Here is a 20,512-nt window from a genome sequence, read left to right as displayed (position 1 = left end):
GCATGTGTAAAACCACCGCCACTCACCGGTTATACCACTTTTTATTAGGACCAGAGACCAAATTTACCGTGTTTTAAAAGTTTAGCAACCAAAATTGACTTCTTCATTTTTCTTGTTAATAGTAGCGAGTATTGCCTTCATTCATGGTCACTCAACCTCAGAGATCACTTCCATGGTCCCCCTCTCCGCGCCAGGGCTACTGGGTGAAAACCCTTGACCCTCCTTCGGTCACGACGGCGAGGTGTGTTCCATCGTCACCCTAGGCGTGTTGACATCGCTGGGCAAGCTCAGATCCTTCTCGATGCACCTTCGACTTTGGCATGGGGCAGTCCCGGAGGCTTCCTATCTTTTACATGCGACGTCAGTGGCATCGCTAGCTCTCATTCCTCATCATCTGCTGGCAGAATTGGCGATTCATGGCTCGGAGCGAGAGCAAAGAGTGTCCTCTCCGACAATAGCTTGGTGTGTGTGTGTTACATGCATGTTCAGTGGTTTCTCATGGAGGCACGGGTTTTCTTCTAGTCAATAGCCTCAGCTCATCTTGTTGGGGTGTGAGCACTCTTGTACTCTTCTTTTATATTTGATCTGCTTTGTAAGAGGATTTTATTAGAACATCTTTGTAAGACGATTTCTTCATCACTTTGTATCGGTTTGGCGTTTTTTTTTTCTTGAGTCGTGTCTTTTTGGTCGTGCTGCTTTATATATAAAGCGGGTCGAAAGCCTTTCTCGATAGGCAAATTACCAAAATAAGTGTTAGACTCACTGAGCTTGGTAAAGAGATTAAATATTTTAGCAAGAGAGTAGCTAGAGATATTTTAGTGTGGAGTGGGGGCAAATCATTGGAGTCGGGGCATTTATTATGCAAATTTGAAGAACTTAAAAAAAATTAGAATACAAGCAATTTCTATTGAAATTTTAAAAATTGAGTGGGGCCTAGGCACCCACTTAGCACTATGTAGGTCCGCCCCTGCACCCAGTAATGTTCATATATAAGGGGTGGAGCGCTCAGGAGCTCCAAATCCTCTTCCTTTGTTTTGGTTTATCTATATGGGTCATACAAAGTCTTGCGGGTTGGATCGTTATTTTATTTGTTGGATGACCAAAATGCGCAATTAAGTGACCACAACTGAATTTTACTCTATATATACAATGTTATCTGCCGAAATTATTTATTTGTCCATTACATTGCATAAAAATAAGACATATATAGACATTCATCCCACATGGCAGAAGAACGAAAGTTAACTTGTCACAAACATCGGCTTTAAAGATCGATTGGGACATTATAGGGCACTGCAATTAGGTGCAGTTGGTTCCTTCTTCTTGCCGTTGCGCCGACGATCATGTCCATGTCGAGCTCCTCCGGTCGAATCCCGTTGGGGAGGCTCCAGTCGAAGTAGTAGAGAAGCCGTGCCACAGTGAGCTCCAGCGTGGCCATCGCAAAGTTGCCGCCGGGGCACATCCTCCTCCCGCTGCCGAACGGCAAGTACTCGTACCGCGTGCCGGTGTAGTCTGTCGCCGTGCTATCCGCGAACCTCTCCGGCCTAAACACCTCGGCGTCCTGCCAATGCTCGGCGCTCCTCCCTATCGCCCACACGTTAACCAAGACCCTGGTGCCCTCCGTGACCTCGAATCCGCCGACGTCGCAGGTCTCCCGGCAGACACGTGGGAGGACGAGCGGCAACACCGGGTGCAGCCTCAAGCCCTCCTTCACCACCATCCTCGTGTAGCACAGCCCCTCTATGAGGCTCTCGTGGTCTCGTGGGTTCTTGTTGCCGAATGTTCGCCGCACCTCGGCCTGCGCCTTCGCCATTACCTCCGGGCTCCGCATGAGCTCCGACATGATCCACTCGGCGGCTGATGATGTTGTCTCGGTCCCTCCCGTGAACATATCCTAATCGAAATTAATCGACATGAAGAACATGAATAAGAAAAATAACACATACGTAGGCAGTACTATCTACGCATCGATCATGTGAATCTTTTAAAAACACTTTACCACTATGACTGCCTTGATGTTCGTGGTGCTGATGGGGAACTCAAGGCCGTCCTCGTCCTTGATCCTGAGCATGACGCTCAGAAGGTCATCATCTCCGCCGCCGGTCGTCGCCGTTGACTTCTTCTCCTCCCGCCGCGCCTCGCACCTAGTGATGATCTTCTCAAAGACGGCGTCGAGGACCCTGTGCGCTCGCCAGAGCCGGCGTCTCACCCCAGTGACGACATCCACGAACCACAGGGACGGGAAGAGGTCCCCGACGCAGAAGCCCCCGCTGTACTCCAGTGCCACGCCGATCGCAGACAAGAACTGCTCCTGGAGGTCGGCATCGCATCCCTCACCGAACGTGGCCTTTGCGCTGATCGTGTTCGAGCAAGACACGAGCAGTCCGCCGAGATTTACTGGCTCGCCGCCTCTGGCGGCAGCGCGGACATTCGTAACGAGGGACAGGATCTCAGTATCCCTGATGGGCGCGAACTGCCTCACCTTCCGCGCGCTCAGGAGCTCCACCATGCAGATCTTTCGCAGCGTCCTCCAGTACGCGCCGTACGGCGCAAAGGCGATGTCAGTGTTCCCGTAGCATAGGATCTCCGTGGCCACAAGGCTCGGCCGCGACGCGAATGTGAGGTTGTTGTCCCGGAGCACCTCCTGTGCCGCCGCCGGGGAGGAGATCACGACGGTGTCGACGTGGCCCAGCCGCAGGTACATCACCGGCCCGTGCTTCTTGGCCAGGTCCCGGAGAGCGACCTGCGGCTCCGAGGTAAGGAGGTGGAGGAGGCTTCCGATGAAGGGGAGACACCGTGGACCAGGAGGCCGCCTCCTCTTGGAGCTTGGTGCCGATTTGCGGCTAAGCAACGACGCAAGAATCGCCAGTGAGGCGACAGAGATAGAGAGCAGGAGAGTGGCGGTGCTTAGCTCCATCAGGATGGTTCGATTTAAGTCGCGGCTTAATTTGCTTGGAAGAACAGCAGGCAAGAGTAGCCACTTTTATAAGCACTGCGATGTCAATGACACGTCGACGGAGGTGTTTGGATTAGAGACTGGTAATGTAAACGGGGTCGGAGAGCAGACAAGAATGGGAAGGAGAGTAGAAGGAAGGAGGAAGGAGGACGGAGGACTGATTACAGAAGGAGGAGGGAGGGAGGGAGCCTGCACCTTGCAGAAAACGGTCCGGCCGGCGACGAGGGTGAGCTGCGGCGGCGACCAGGGGCGGTGGCGATAGCTAGCTACCAGGAGACGCAGGTCACGCCCGCGGCTGGCGTGGCGCAGATCTGGCGGCGATGCACGAGGTGAGGAGGATCGAGGGGAAGCGGAGAGGGGCTCGAAGAGGCGGGGACGCCGGACTCGAAGGGGATCGGGGTGGCGGCGGGGCTGCTCGAGGAGTAGTGGGGTCTTGGGAAGAGGAGGTGTGTGCGGTGACGCAACCGTTTACGGATGTGTGTGGGTGGGTGTTAGGCCAACTCCACCACAATACCCCAAACGGACGTCTGTTTTGTTTGGATTCTGTCCGTTTGAGATGACAATGGGTGACAAAATAGACATACATGTCCGGGTTAAGTTGGAGGTGCTCAACGCGCAGCTCTACCCCAAAACGTCCGCCTTGTCTTCCACCCGCGTCCCGCGCCGCTCCGTGCCCGCCTGCGCCACTCCGAGCCCGCAGGCGTCATGCCGCGCGCTCGCTTGCGCCCGCCCCCGGCCACGCGCTCGCCTGCGCTCCCGCCTGCCCGCGCCAGCCTGCGCACGCCCCGCTCGCGCGCCCGCCCGCGCCAGCTCGCCTGCGCCCGCGCGCTTGCCTGTGCCCCTGCCCGCCCGCGCCAGCTCGCCTGCGCCCGCGCCCGCCGGCACCCCCGCCTGCCCGCGCCAGCCTGCGCCCGCGCGTGCTCGCCCGCGCTCGCGCGCGCGCGCTCGCCTGCGCCCCCGCCCGCCCGCTTGCGCCCGCGCGTGCTCGCCTGCGCCTGTGCACCCGCCCGCCCGCGCCGGCCTACGCCCGCTCGCGCCCGCGTGCCCCGCCTGCCCGCGCCCCCGCCACGCATGCGGATGCCCCTGCCGCTGGCGCGCGTGCCCGCGCCCTGCCGCCGTCGCTCACGCTCGCTCGCCGCTGCCCGCGCGCGCCCAGCCGCGAGCTCGGTCGCGCCTGCGCACTCCGCGCCGCGCGCTCGCGCTCGCGCTCGCACGCTGCTGCCCGCGCGCGCCCAGCCGCGAGCTCAGCCGCGCCTGGGCGCTCCGCCCCGCGCGCCCGCGCCACCAAGCCCGCGCCCGCCTCGCCCCGACCGCCTCGCCTCGCCCCGCCGCCCGTCGCCCACCACCACGCCCGCCGCCCGTCGCCCCGTCGTGGCCGCGTGGAGATGGCCGCCGGCTGCAAAAGAAGAGAGAGGGAGAGAGAGAAAAAGGAGAGAGAGAAGGACAGGTGGGTGGGCAGCCGGGCCCATCTGGTTCCAATGACAGGTGGGCCGGGGGTCACATGCAAAGGGACAGGGGCAGACGAGGACCACGCAGAAAACGTCCGGGCGTGTCCGTTTCAGACCCAAACCCAGACCAAGTTTGCTCCGAGAATGGGTCGAGGCGGACAAGAAACAGACGTTTTTTTAAAATGGGGTCGCGCGTTGGGACGTCTCGTATGTCCGTTTTACCTCAAACGGACAGCCCCGAACAATTTGGGGTCATGCGGTGGAGTTGGCCTTATCGATCCAGAACTGGCCTGGTTTACAGAGGCAGCCCATTACGGCTCTACACATACCAAACAGACGTAACATTTTGGGTTTACACCGTAAACAGGTAACAGGGATTTCTTTGCCAAACAAACACCTCCTAGTAACCCGAAAAAAAGTGACACGTAGTGGTAAGATGTAGTAATTAAGAAGAAATGAGATGAGACCAGCAGAACATATCCCGCTCAAGAAATATGCGATCCATAGTCCTTCCAATTATGTTAAGGACTATAAGAAGCTCTTAACAACCACTATATTAGAAAAACTTTTGTGCGTATAGGTAATTAGTGGTGCTGACTCCGAAACCGAAATACCCCCTCCATTCCACAATGTAGTACACTTGCGCTTTTCGAGATCCAGCTTTGACCATAAATTTAACCAATGAGACCGACTGCGACGGGGACAAAAGTGATACCACTAAATTCATATGGAAAATACGAATCCAATGGTATAATTTTTGCTCCCGCCGCGGTCAGTCTCGATAGTTAAATTTACGGTTAAAGTTGAATCTTGAAAAGTGCGGACATACTACATTGTGAAATGGAGGGAGTACCAGCAGTGCGGCAAAAGAAAACAGGGGCGTCTATGCTATACATGTATTAGTGGCGTTCGCTACGACCTGTTCAGTTACTATTAGTAGGGGTATTACAGCTCGTACCCCCTCGCGTCGCCTCCCTGGGCGATGCCAGGGGGCCAAAAAATCTAGCGCCGCCAGCCTCCCTCGGCCATCCTCCTGCCGCTGCTGCTGCCGGCAAGGTCCGCAGAGGCGGCGGGCCCGATGCCAAGGCGCTAGGGCGGGCGGATCTGCAGCGGGATCCCTTTGAGGCAGCAGGGGCGTCTCTTGTGGTGCGCCCGTGGGCAGCAGGCAGGGCGGCGCCCTAGCCTGTGCGGCGGCGGGCGGCGGTCCAGGACGGCGATGGGCTTCCCTTCGTGCATGGATGGTGGAAGCATTCCATGGATGAACCGGTGGATGGTTCTGCCCGAAGATGGGTCGCGGCGGCCGCAGATCTGGCGTCCCATCCAGATCCACCGCGGTGTGGTCTTGGCTGGCCGGCGGTGCGTGGAGGGACCGGTGAGGGTATGGAGGATCTCTACCGGAGTACCAGTAGTGGCATACGTCTTCATGGCGAGACTCCGCGCGGTTCTAGCCAGCCACGAGATCAGGATGACACGGCTTCCGGTGAAAATCACGCCTGACTACGGTCTTAGCGGACGATGGCGGCGTCTCTGACGTCGTTTCCTTCTCGAGGCATCATTGTTGCAGGTCACGTCAACCTGATCGGGAGGTTCCGGGGGAAACCCTAGATCCGGGACTACCAGATCGGACGATGACGACGTTTCGATGTCGTTCTCCCTCCTAGGGGCATCGTTTTGGACCAAGTGTTGGCTGGAGGGGACAAGAGGAGGAGCAGTGCTTCATCTTGTCCATTGATGACGGCGGATCTCGGCGGCGTGGCGCAGTGGAGACTCGGCGCCTGATGAGCGGAGATGGGCTCGCGCAGGAGGGTGACGCTGCCTGGCGTCGTGGTGGCGTCGGCGGCAGCTAGACTGGGCGAGGTTGATGCAGTAGTACAACTCTGAAGATGGTTTAGTGGCAGGTGGTTGCGGCGACCTCATACCCGACAGGCGTTCTGGTTGAGGAGCACGCCGGACTGGTGGGTGCCCATACCCGGCAGGCGTCCTGGTTGGGACCCCAAGTCTTTGATGTTTGGTTTGGCTACGAGGTCTGTTTGGTATTAGGCCCAGACTTTCAGCGCCCCTTCATCAACTGGATAGGAATAGCGACAGATGTTGCTTAGTTGGTGGCTTTAGTCTTATTGTTGTATGACTTTGTAAGGTCTTGTGTCAATAATTAATAAAATGGCCGTATGCATTGTCCAGATGCAGAGGCTGGGGGTCATCCTCCTTTTCTAAAAAAATGAACACCTCTGTTTTTTGCAATCGTTCCTGGAAACTACCCGCACTAGTGTTCGCATACGAACACGTCACCGTGTACCTTCAACGCCGAGGGTGATGCATCGCATCTCACATCGAAGGAGACCCGTCCGAAAGCGCGATACGCAAGCAATCCAGCAGACGCTTTTGAGGACCTGAAACCCCACGCGCCTGGGAGGGACCCTGTCTGGACGCGCGGCGGCTATGGGCTGCCCTAGGTCGGTTTGCCCGCCCCTAGAGCCTCGAGGATGGCTGCCCTTCAACGAAGAACGAGAGAGAATGAACAAGGGAGAGGTGTAAAACTAGGGCACAAAGTAGATTGATTGTTTGATTGTGTGTTGTTATTCAATCGGCCATCACCTCTTACATATATATGAGGCGCCTGGACTTTCCGTACAAGAAAAGGACTCAAATCCCGTCCAAAACATCAAAAGAACCTAACTTGGACTACGAGGGCCGGAACTTCCGGTCAGCCCGAAACTTCCGGCCTAAAATTACATCAAGTAGCCCACTTGCACAGCTCCTGCAGGTTGCATACGGCTTCGGATCGCAATGGTCCCATAAGCAAAGTTGTCGATCTTGCAATGAAGAAAAACTCTTCAGTTGATCACCTTTTCATCCGAGGTCATCTTGAGATTGGATTCGGGCCCGCAAATCTGCAAATTATATTCAAATTCCAGTTTTTGGGGCGCACCGCGTGCAAAGTTTTTGTTTAGCCCGAAACCTCCCTGGAAGTTTTCCCGGAACTTCCGGGGCAGACTTATGCAACACAACATTTTGGCTCTAATTTTTGCATACGTACTCTGATTTAGACGTTTTTATATCAAAATCGATCATTTTGAGGAGACGGAGACAATTCGTGTAGAAACGTTTCTCATATGAGGCCATCTTGGGGCCGTAATTAGCCGAATAGTGTTTTGAATATAAAATCTGAGTACTTCGAACACAACTTCGGCCTTAGATATGAGTCGGATGGCTATGGTCCAAATATCAAAGTTTCACCTTTTGACGACACAGAACTTTATCACTTTGAGCACTTCTCCATTTGAGGCCATCTTAATTAAGTTCTTGGCCGTGCCAAAATCTGGTGTCAACACATGCCCCCCTGTTTTTCGGCAAACTTGTGTGCCGAAAAATAATTTGCACGATGCTTTTTCTAAGGATGATGTCAACACTCCATCGGCCATTTTATGTGCTTAGGGCGATAATTTCTATATCGACCATGTTTTAACTTCTTGTTTACATCACACCTTGAAACCGATCACCACCAATCGGCTTTAAAGAGATGGGACTGAACCCGTGATACGTCGTCATCGTATCTACTTTTCCAAACACTTTTGACCTTGTTTTGGACTCTAACTTGCATGATTTGAATGCAACTAACCCGGACTGATGCTGTTTTCAGCAGAATTGCCATGGTGTTATTTTTGTGCAGAAATAAAAGTTTTCGGAATGACCTGAAACTTCACGGATAATATTTTTGGAATATATAAAAAATACTGGCAAAAGAATCAATGTCAGGGGGTCCACACCCTGTCCACGAGGGTGGGGAGCACGCCCCCTTCCTCGTGGGCCCCCTGATGCTTCACCGACCTCAACTCCAACTCTATATATTCACGTTCGGGGAGAAAAAAAATCAGAGAGAAGGATTCATCGCGTTTTATGATACGGAGCCGCCGCCAAGCCCTAATCTCTCTAGGGAGGGCTGATCTGGAGTCCGTTCGGGGCTCCGGAGAGGGGAATCCGTCGCCATCGTCATCATCAACCTTCTTCCATCACCAATTTCATGATGCTCAGCGCCGTGCATGAGCAATTCCATCGTAGGCTTGCTGGACGGTGATGGGTTGGATGAGATTTATCATGTAATCGAGTTAGTTTTTTTAGGGTTTGATCCCTAGTATCCATTATGTTCTGAGGTTGATGTTGCTATGACTTTGCTATGCTTAATGCTTGTCACTAGGGCCCGATTGCCATGATTTCATATATGAACCTATTACGTTTTCATGAATATATGTGAGTTCTTGATCCTATCTTGCAAGTCTATAGTCACCTATTATGTGTTATGATCCGTTAACCCCGAAGTGACAATAATCAGGATACTTACCGGTGATGACCGTAGTTTGAGGAGTTCATGTATTCACTAAGTGTTAATGCTTTGGTCCGGTACTCTATTAAAAGGAGGCCTTAATATCCCTTAGTTACCAATAGGACCCCGCTGCCACGGGAGAGTAGGACAAAAGATCTAATGCAAGTTCTTTTTCATAAGCACGTATGACTATATTCAGAATACATGCCTACATTACATTGATGAACTGGAGCTAGTTCTGTGTCACCTGCTACCTCTTGAGCATGCGTTGGTTTTCCTTGAAGAGGAAAGGTTGATGCAGCGAAGCAGCGTAAGTATTTCCCTCAGTTTTTGAGAACCAAGGTATCAATCCAGTAGGAGACCACGCGCGAGTCACCTCATACCTACACCAACAAATAAGAACCTCGCAACCAACGCGATAAAGGGGTTGTCAATCCCTTCTCGGCCACTTGACGCACGATAACGAGACCGAATCAAGTTTTGTTTCAGAGAGGCAAACAATACAAGGTTCAGCCGAGGTGATAATCGTGCGGACAACGGTGCGCTTGGCACGGCTGTTCAACCCATGCACATTCCAAAAGATAAAGCCTAGATTGTGATCCATGAGAAGGGATGGGAGGGCAGAGGTTGCAACACGCAGGCGCGCGAAGTGACCAGACCTCGACCAAGCAGGCACGGGGGTTGCTGCTACCTCTTGAGCACTGCGTTGGTTTTCCCCGAAGAGGAAGGGATGATGCAGCAAAGTAGCGTAAGTATTTCCCTCAGTTTTTGAGAACCAAGGTATCAATCCAGTAGGAGGCTACGCGCGAGTCCCTCGTACCTGCACAAAACAAATAAATCCTTGCAACCAACACAAATAGGGGTTGTCAATCCATATAAGGCCACTTACGAGAGTGAGATCTGATAGATATGATAAAGATAATATGTTTGGTATTTTTGTGATAAATATGCAAAGTAAAATAAAGGCAAAGTAAATAACAAAGGAAATAACTAAGTAGTAGGAGATCAATATGATAAGGATAGACCCGGGGCCATAGGTTTCACTAGTGGCTTGTCTCGAGAGCATAAGTATTCTACGGTGGGTGAACAAATTACTGTTGAGCAATTGACAGAATTGAACATAGTTATGAGAATATCTAAGTATGATCATGTATATAGGCATCACGTCCGAGACAAGTAGACCAACTCCTGCCAGCATCTACTACTATTAATCCGCTCATCGACCGCTATCCAGCATGCATCTAGAGTATTAAGTTAAAAACAAAGTAACGCCTTAAGCAAGATGACATGATGTAGAGGGATAGACGCATGCAATATGAAGAAAATCCCATCTTGTTATCCTTGATGGAAACAATACAGTACGTGCCTTGCTGCCCCTACTGTCACTGGGAAAGGACACCGCAAGATTGAACCCAAAGCTAAGAACTTCTCCCATTGCAAGAAAGATCAATCTAGTAGGCCAAACCAAACTGATAATTCGAAGAGACTTACAAAGATAACCAATCATACATAAAAGAATTCAGAGAAGATTCAAATATTATTCATAGATAGACTTGATCATAAACCCACAATTCATCGGTCTCAACAAACACACCACAAAAAGAAGATTACATCGAATAGTTCTCCACAAGAGAGGGGGGGAACATTGTATTGAGATCCAAAAAGAGAGAAGAAGTTATCTAGCTACTGACTATGGACCCGTAGGTCTGAGGTAAACTACTCACACTTCATCGGAGAGGCTATGGTGTTGATGTAGAAGCCCTCCGTGATCGATGCCCCCTCCGGCAGAGCTCCGGAAAAGGCCCCAAGATGGGATCTCGTGGATACAAAAAGTTGCGGTGGTGGAATTAGGGTTTTGGCTCCGTATCTGATCGTTTGGGGGCACGTAGGTACATATAGGAGGAAGGAGTACGTCGGTGGAGCAACAGGGGGCCCACGAGGGTGGATGGTGCGCTTGGGGGGTAGGCGCGCCCCCTACCTCGTGGCCTCCTGTTTCTTTTCTTGACGTAGGGTCCAAGTCTCCCGGATCATAATCTTCCTAAAAATCACGTTCCCGAAGGTTTCATTCCGTTTGGACTCCGTCTGATATTCTTTTTCTTCAAAACCCTAAAACAGGCAAAAAACAGCAATTCTGGGCTGGGCCTCCGGTTAATAGGTTAGTCCCAAAAATAATATAGAAGTGGATAATAAAGCCCAATAATGTCCAAAACTGTAGATAATATAGCATGGAGCAATCAAAAATTATAGATACATTGGAGACGTATCAAGCATCCCCAAGCTTAATTCCTCCTCGTCCTCGAGTAGGTAAATGATAAAAACAGAATTTTTGATGCGGAGTGCTACTTGGCATAATTTTAATGTAATTCTTCTTAATTGTGGTATGAATATTCAGATCCGAAAGATTCAAGACAAAAGTTCTTATTGACATAAAAATAATAATACTTTGAGCATACTAACAAAGCAATTATGTCTTCTCAAAATAACATGGCTAAAGAAAGTTATCCCTACAAAATCATATAGTCTGGCTATGCTCTATCTTCACCACACCAAATATTTAAATCATGCACAACCCCGATGACAAGCCAAGCAATTGTTTCATACTTTTGACATTCTCAAAACTTTTTCAATTTTCACGCAATACATGAGCGTGAGCCATGGACATAGCACTATAGGTGGAATAGAATGGTGGTTGTGGAGAATACAAAAAGGGAGAAGATAGTCTCACATCAACTAGGCGTATCAACGGGCTATGGAGATGCCCATCAATAGATATCAATGTGAGTGAGTAGGGATTGCCATGCAACGGATGCACTAGAGCTATAAGTATATGAAAGCTCAAAAAGAAACTAAGTGGGTGTGCATCCAACTTGCTTGCTCATGAAGACCTAGGGCAATTTGAGGAAGCCCATCATCGGAATATACAAGCTAAGTTCTATGATGAAAAATTCCCACTAGTATATGAAAGTGATAACAATGAGAGACTCTCTACTATGAAGATCATGGTGCTACTTTGAAGCACAAGTGTGGTAAAAGGATAGTAGCAATGTCCCTTCTCTCTTTTTCTCTCATTTTTTTATTTGGGACTTTTCTCTTTTTTGATGGCCTCTTTTTCTTTCTTTCCATTTTTTATTTTTGTCCGGAGTCTCATCCTGACTTGTGGGGGAATCATAGTCTCCATCATCCTTTCCTCACTGGGACAATGCTCTAATAATGATGATCATCTCACTTTTATTTTTCTTACAACTCAACAATTACAACTCGATACTTAGAACAAAATATGACTCTATATGAATGCCTCCGGCGGTGTACCAGGATATGCAATGAATCAAGAGTGACATGTATAAAAGAATTATGAATAGTGGCTTTGCCACAAATATGATGTCAACTACATGATCATGCTAAGCAATATGACAATGATGGAGTGTGCCATAATAAACGGAACGGTGGAAAGTTGCATCGCAATATATCTCAGAATGGCTACGGAAATGCCATAATAGGTGGTTATGGTGGCTGTTTTGAGGAAGGTATATGGTGGGTGTATGATACCAGCGAAAGGTGCGCGGTATTAGAGAGGCTAGCAAAGGTGGAAGGGTGAGAAAAGTGCGTATAATCCATGGACTCAACATTAGTCATAAAGAACTCATATACTTATTGCAAAAATCTACAAGTTATCAGAGCAAAGTATTACACGCATGCTCCTAGGGGGATAGATTGATAGGAAAAGACCATCGCTCGTCCCTGACCGCCACTCATAAGGAAGATAATCAAAAAATAAATCATGCTCCGACTTCATCACATAACGGTTCACCATACGTGCATGCTACGGGAATCACAAGCTTCAACACAAGTATTTCTCAAATTCACAACTACACAACTAGCACAACTTTAATATTACCATCTTCATATCTCAAAACAATTATCAAGTATCAAACTTATCATAGTATTCAACACACTCATAAGAAAGTTTTATTTTTAATCTTGTCTACCAAGCATATTAGGATTTTAAACAAATTACCATGCTATTAAAGACTCTCAAAAATAATCTAAGTGAATCATGAGAGATCAATAGTTTCTATAAAACAAATCCACCACGGTGCTCTAAAAGATATAAGTGAAGTACTAGAGCAAAATTATATAATTCAAAAGATATAAGCGAAGCACATAGGGTATTCTAACAAATTCCAAATCATGTATGGCTCTCTCAAAAGGTGTGTACAGCAAGGATGATTGTGGTAAACTAACAAGCAAATACTCAAATCATACAAGACGCTCCAAGCAAAACACATACATGTGGCGAATAAAAATATAACTCCAAGTAAAGTTACCGATAGAAGTAGACGAAAGAGAGGATGCCTTCCGGAGCATCCCCAAGCTTTGGCTTTTAGGTGTACTTAGATTATCTTGGGGGTGCCATGGGCATCCCCAAGCTTAGGCTCTTGCCACTCCTTGTTCCATAATCCATCAAATCTTTACCCAAAACTTGAAAACTTCACAACACAAAACTTAAAGTAGAAAATCTCGTGAGCTCCGTTAGCGAAAAAAATAAAAGACCACTTCAAGGTACTGTAATGAACTCATTATTTATTTATATTGGTGTTATACCTACTGTATTCCAACTTCTCTATGGTTTATAAACTATTTTACTAGCCATAGATTCATCAAAATAAGCAAACAACACACGAAAAACAGAATCTGTCAAAAACAGAACAGTATGTAGTAATCTGTATCTACCGCAAGATCTGGAACCCCAAATATTCTAAAATAACTTTCTGGACGTGAGGAATTTATCTATTAATCATCTGCAAAAATAATTAACTAAATATCACTTTCCAAATAAAAATGGCAGTAGTTCTCGTGAGCGCTAAAGTTTCTGTTTTTTACAGCAAGTTCAACAAGACTTTCCCCAAGTCTTCCCAACGGTTCTACTTGGCACAAACACTAATTAAACACAAAAAACACAACCAAAACAGAGGCTAGATAAATTATTTATTACTAAACAGGAGCAAAAAGCAAGGAATAAAAATAAAATTGGGTTGCCTCCCAACAAGCGCTATTATTTAACGCCCCTAGCTAGGCATAACAAGCAAGAATAGATCTAGGTATTGCCATCTTTGGTATTGGGAAAGAAAAGACCAAACTTGCTATCTATAGAATTAATCCTTCTATTTTGATAGAGCAGTATTAATGGTAGAAGAAAGATTAAGTATGTTACGGAAATTTGTATCTAGGCTAGCCTTTATCTCTTTAATAGATTCGTTTTGGTAAGACAGAAAAAGAGATGTAGATTCAACTTTCTCATTCATGGGGTGCCCAAATATAGTTTTCATTTTCTCATAAGTGTCTACGACATCCCCTTCAAGAAAACCTTCTTCAAATATAGAATCTAAGACATGCTTAAGAGAATAAGGAAGGGCAATATAAAAGCTTTTTAAGTAAACTTCAATTTGATATTGAGGAACATAACTGGCCCTGATCCTTAATAATCTATACCAAGCGTCTTTCAAAGATTCATCAAGTAAATAACGAAAAATTCCAGAATCATCTTCATCAAAATTATTAAGACTCTCATTGATAACTCCGGTAGGTTTTTCCATAGTACCCTTATTTATAAGCTTAGCAAGAATAGAAGGGTTGTCCAAAGTACTAAAACTCTCGAGAGAACCCCCAACCCTTTTTGATTCAGACATGGCGGAAGAAAGGCGAGCGAAAAGAGAGGAAGAATAGAGAGAGAGAGAGGGCAAATAAAACGGCAAGGGTGAAGTGGGGGAGAGGAAAATGAGAGGCAAATGACAAATAATGTAATGCGGGAGATAAGGGTATGTGATGGGTACTTGGTATGTTGACTTTTGCGTAGACCTCCCCGACAACGGCGCCAGAAATCCTTCTTGCTACCTCTTGAGCACTACGTTGGTTTTCCCCGAAGAGGAAGGGATGATGCAGCAACGTAGCGTAAGTATTTCCCTCAGTTTTTGAGAACCAAGGTATCAATCCAGTAGGAGGCTACGCGCGAGTCCCTCGTACCTGCACAAAACAAATAAATCCTAGCAACCAACGCAAATAGGGGTTGTCAATCCCTATAAGGCCACTTACGAGAGTGAGATCTGATAGATATGATAAAGATAATATTTTTGGTATTTTTGTGATAAAGATGCAAAGTAAAATAAAGGCAAAGTAAATAACAAAGGAAATAACTAAGTAGTAGGAGATCACTATGATAAAGATAGACCCGGGGGCCATAGGTTTCACTAGAGGCTTCTCTCGAGAGCATAAGTATTCTACGGTGGGTGAACAAATTACTGTTGAGCAATTGACAGAATTGAGCATAGTTATGAGAATATCTAGGTATGATCATGTATATAGGCATCACGTCCGAGACAAGTAGACCGACTCCTGCCTGCATCTACTACTATTACTCCACTCATCGACCGCTATCCAGCATGCATCTAGAGTATTAAGTTAAAAACAGAGTAACGCCTTAAGCAAGATGACATGATGTAGAGGGATAGACTCATGCAATATGAAGAAAACCCCATCTTGTTATCCTCGATAGCAACAATGCAATACATGCCTTGCTGCCCCTACTGTCACTGGGAAAGGACGCCACAAGATTGAACCCAAAGCTAAGCACTTCTCCCATTGCAAGAAAGATCAATCTAGTAGGCCAAACCAAACTGATAATTCGAAGATACTTGCAAAGATAACCAATCATACATAAAAGAATTCAGAGAAGATTCAAATATTATTCATAGATAGACTTGATCATAAACCCACAATTCATCGGTCTCAACAAACACACCACAAAAAGAAGATTACATCGAATAGTTCTCCATAAGAGAGGGGAAGAACATTGTATTGAGATCCAAAAAGAGAGAAGAAGTCATCTAGCTACTAACTATGGACCCGTAGGTCTGAGGTAAACTACTCACACTTCATCGGAGAGGCTATGGTGTTGATGTAGAAGCCCTCCGTGATCGATGCCCCCTCCGGCGGAGCTCCGGAACAGGCCCCAAGATGGGATCTCGTGGATACAGAAAGTTGCGGCGGTGGAATTAGGATTTTGGATTCATATCTGATCGTTTGGGGGTACGTAGGTATATATAGGAGGAAGGAGTACGTCGGTGGAGCAACAGGGGGGCCACGAGGGTGGAGGGCGCGCCTGGGGGGTAGGCGTGCCCCCGTACCTCGTGGCCTCCTGTTTCTTTTCTTGACGTAGGGTCCAAGTCTCCCGGATCATAATCTTCCTGAAAATCACGTTCCTGAAGGTTTCATTCCGTTTGGACTCCGTTTGATATTCCTTTTCTTTGAAACCCTAAAACAGGCAAAAAACAGCAATTCTGGGCTGGGCCTCCGGTTAATAGGTTAGTCCCAAAAATAATATAAAAGTGGATAGTAAAGCCAAATAATGTCCGAAACAGTAGATAATATAGCATGGAGCAATCAAAAATTATAGATACGTTGGAGACGTATCAGTTGCCAAGCCGTCAAGGATGCCAAGGGGCACGGTCCACCCAAATAAATCAGTGAAGGCTTGCACAATGTCTCCCGCGAGCGGACGAGCAAAGAGCAGGCTATAGCGCTCGATGGCCGCCTCGGAGATAGGCTCATCATCATCCAAGAGGCTGAGTCGTCGAAGGAGCACCCGCTTGGCCTTGGCCTCCGAATCAAGCCCACGGTCATTCTTGGTAATATGATCACTGCGTTGGGGCATGAAGTTGGGCGGCACCACGTCCCGCTTGCGGCGAACTGGAGGGATCTCGAGGACAGGGGTTGCACGTGAATAGACGGCTTGGAGAAAACCCACCACGTGATCTAGGACGGGGCAAGAAGGTTGCCCGTTCGACGTGCATGCAGGAATTTGCATGGGTGGATGCGGTGGGGCGACACTGGGCGCGATGTGGTCCGCGGAGCAAAGCATCAGTGCATTGGAGGCTGGCGCCGGATTGGCGATGTTGTGCCACAAGAATCCAAAACCAGGGTGGGCTCCACCTGATCTGCAACAGGAGATGAGGGGGCATGTCAGGGACAGGATCCACCTCGGGTGCCGAATCGCTTTGGGCAGGAACAGCCTTGGGCGCCGGGCTGCTTTGGGCAGGGACAGACCCGCTGCCATCAGAGGGGTCAGACTGGGGATCAGCGCTAGCGACCACCAAATCAGGGGGGGTTCTCGGTTGGCTGGGGTGACACCCCAACGGTCTGAAGGGTGGGGTCAGGAGTACGGACATGGGAGCCAGCGGGGATGGGATCCGAGGCGGCCTGGGGATCTGCGCCCGCAGGCGAGGGAATGCCGATTCTGATTGGGCAGGCGCGTTCCACCGGGCAGGCGACCACGGTCAGTGCTAGCATTTGAACACCAGCCTGATGCGCAGCGGGCCCCGGGATAGGCTGGACGCCCGCCAGCCTTTGACGGACAGGCAGGCCACATGGAGCGACGGCCGTGTGGGGCCCAAGCTTACCCTGTCGGCCACGGAACGGAAGAGCGGCCCGTCATCGGCCCTGGTGCGCAGCCGACCCACGAGCAGATGGCCCACGGAGAGTGCGGTGATTCCCGGAGACGGGGGGAAGTCATGCCTGGGCGGCCATGGCTCGGGCATGTGGGGTGAAGGAGGCGAGGCTCCGCCACTGCTGCTGGAGCCGACAGGCAGGGGAGGAGGGGGCGGCGAGGAAGGAAGCCTGAAGTCCACGGAGCGGCACGTGTGGATGGAGACGGGAAAGCGGAGCAACTTGATGGTGAAGCGGTCGACGAGGTCGGGGTTGGCTCCGGCGAACTCAAAGGGCTCCTCGAGGAGCAGCTCAAAGGAGCACGAGATTGCGTCCGGGTTGGTAGTCCTGGCGGAAGACGGACATGTCGCTCTCGTCAAGGGTCTCAGGTGCCAGGCGATCGATGAGGCAGAAGGGAGAGAGCGGTTGAACGGCCAAGGAGATGTCCCAAGCATGATCCGGAATGTTGGTGATCTCAATGTCCACGGCAAAGCGGAGGGAGATGGGGTCCGCGCCAGCCAGGCGGCTCCAGGGAATGCAGGATGAGCCTGAACCGTGGAGCACGGAGGGGGCGGCCGCGACCAAGGCCCGAGTAGCCGCGTCCCGGAAGCGCGGGAGAAACTCGTCGTCATGACACCGGTGGACAGAGAAGTCAGCGGTCGACAGCGAGAAGCGAGAGCATAGCTCAGAGCTAATGTCAGCGGCGGAGATGCCAGAGCGGTTCCCGGCAACAATGGCGATGAGGGCGAGGTCGAGGGCGCGCTCTACGTCCACGCACTACTAGGGAAAAGCCTAGCAGTAGCGCGGGTTTTGGGTGTATCAGTAGCGCAGGCGCCCGCGCTACTGATACGGCGCCACAGCTAACTTGTAGTAGTAGCGCGTGTTGACACGCGCTACATGGTTAGCTGTAGCGTGCGTTGCAGTACAACACTACTGCTAATTATCTGTAGCGGGTCTTATACCCCGCGCTACTACTATTACTTTCAAAAGCAAAAAAATATCTCGATCCCGTGCGTGTTCTCAATGGCAGCAGTTGTTCGATCCAGCGATGGTTGGGGTCGCCGGAGGCATGAACGAGCAGCGGCAGACCAGATCCGGCGGTGGCTGTTGGAGGAGGGCCTGTTTCCATGGAAGAGCAAGGCAGCGGCGTGGGGCTCCTCTTCTCGACCATGCCAGATATGGTCGTCCATGGCGACTACCTGCACGGGCATGGACATGGGATTGTGAGTCAAACCAGAGGGAGGGAGAGAGAAAAAAATCAAGGGAGAGAGGAAGGAGATGGAGGGAGTAGCGGGGCTGGTCACTGGTGGTTAGGTCTCCGGCGTGGTGGCGCGAGGCGGCGGCCTCCTAGACGCCGGTGGAAGACCGACGAGCTCCTAGACGTCGGTGGCGCGAGGAGGCGCCCTCTTTCGGTGCCATGGAGGAGAAGGGGCGCATGGGCAAGAGGTCAATGTGAGAACATATGGAGAGAGGGAGGAGGGAGTGGCGGAAGAGAGGAGGGATTTGGGGGGGAGGACGGGTGGGGAAAAGGTGGTGGGTGCGGATTAGCAGTAGCGCGGTACGTAAAAGGCGCTGCTGCTAAGAAAGTAGCAGCAGCGCGCTTTCGGTACAAGCGCTACTGCTAACCGGGACCAAAAGTGTGCCCGATTTGAAAATTAGCAGCAGCGACCTCAGAAAAACCGCGCTACTGCTACAGCTATAGCAGTAGCGCGGCTCGCAGCACCGCGCTGCTGCTAAATGGAGTTGGGTGGGCACTGTCGGTCGATATTTGTAGCAGCGTGGGTTACGCCGAGCACGCTACTACTAAGCACTTGTCAGTAGCGGGTTTTCCACACCTGCGCTACTGCTAATTAGCAGCATCGCTCCTTTTTGAGCCGCGCTGCTGCTAAGATTCTGTGTATAGGGTTTTTCCTAGTAGTGACGATACGCGCAGAGCGCGGCATGAAGCAGACGGACACGGCCGGCCGCCGCAGCGCGGGGTGGACGAACATGGGCAGGGAAGCAGCGGCGTCACCGAGGCCCGAGGAAGCGAAGGGCGCCGGGCTGGACACCGCAGCCGCGGGGAAGGCGGTCAAGGACAAGCACGGCCGCGACCCGGAGGACACGGGTGGGCACGGGCCTGCGACACTTGATGCGGAGAAACCACCGGAGCGTGGGGAGGACATGCGGGGGCGCTTCACCGCCGGCGCGCCGCTAGGAGAGGAAGGACACGGCATAGGGTTGGTGCAGAACCGCGCGATATGGCCGAAGAAACGACAACGCCGGTAGCGCACATCTCGTCTGCACTCCGATCTGGGGTGCTGGCCAAAACAGCGCGGGCACTCGCCGCGGCTGGCGGCCGGGGGAGGAGCACGAGGGGCGACCTCGCAGGCGCGATGGCGGGGACGAGGCTCGGGGCGCGGACGGCGCCGGCCAGAGGCTACCTCCCACCCGCCGTCAGCGTCGGCCATGGTCTCGTGTCTCAGAACGGCGGCCGAGGCGCATAGTGGGCGGCGAGGAACGTGGCACGGGCGGGGGGAAGAGAGCCTAGGGGAGGGAAGGCGAACCAACGGTGAGCAGAGCGCCTGCCGGTAGGAGTGTGGGGCGGGGTTGGAGCCAGCCGAGGAGGGGCTCGAATCGAGCCACCGACGCTCGCGAGATCTGCCCGGGGCAGGGGAGGAGGGGGAGGCCATTGGATGGGCGCCGGTGCCGGAGTGGCGGTCCGGCGTGGAGCGGGTGGCCGACGGGGGCCGGAGTGGCCGCTGCCGGAGAGGGCGCGGAGAGGCTAGAGCGCAATCTGGATCTTCCCCTATCTCACAGGCTAGAGCGTGATTCAGATACTACAAGTCACAGAGCTAACTAGCTAACTGGAGTCATTGTTGGTGGATATGGAAGAAAATCTTATATGACCCTGGTCGTACGTTCAAGAACGTGAGACCCTCTCCAACACCGGACACCTGAAGGAACGAATCTTGAAGCAATCTCGTTTCTGTTCCCAACACACAGCCACCTAGTTCACTAAATCCCGATCTCTTTTCATTCGCTTCCTCCCACGCTCGCCCGCCGCCGTCGTGATCGCCGCCGCCGCCGCTGCAACTCTTCTTCTCGCTCTAACCCGTAAGCACCAGAGCCCTGTCCCCACTGCTCTTCCCCGTCGTCCATGACCACACTTATCAGCTCGGCCATGGAGGCACATCAAATTCGTTTAAACCACATCTCGTATGAGAACAAATTCAGAAGAAAAATAGCTGCGTTCATTTGGGTTTTTACGGATCAAAGTCAGGACGAACAATATATACAGTAAAAATGTTGGTTGAATCATCTAGTGAA

The 20,512-nt window shown here is 50.8% G+C and overlaps 1 protein-coding gene across 1 annotated transcript; it reads right to left on the bottom strand.

Moving 5' to 3' along the window:
- Positions 1–1,143: 1,143 nt before the first annotated feature.
- LOC123190208 (9-beta-pimara-7,15-diene oxidase) lies at positions 1,144–3,416 on the bottom strand. The gene is made up of 3 exons (XM_044602805.1): positions 3,152–3,416; positions 2,000–2,992; positions 1,144–1,894 (listed from the first exon to the last, which is right to left on the bottom strand). Exons 2-3 carry the CDS (start codon positions 2,915–2,917, stop codon positions 1,265–1,267), a joined length of 1,548 nt encoding a protein of 515 aa, XP_044458740.1. The 5' UTR covers positions 2,918–2,992; positions 3,152–3,416; the 3' UTR covers positions 1,144–1,264.
- Positions 3,417–20,512: the final 17,096 nt, after the last annotated feature.

Source organism: Triticum aestivum, chromosome 2A (genome assembly GCF_018294505.1).
Source record: "Triticum aestivum cultivar Chinese Spring chromosome 2A, IWGSC CS RefSeq v2.1, whole genome shotgun sequence".
Taxonomy (NCBI): Eukaryota; Viridiplantae; Streptophyta; class Magnoliopsida; order Poales; family Poaceae; genus Triticum; species Triticum aestivum.
This window is presented reverse-complemented; position numbering and strand designations above follow the sequence as displayed.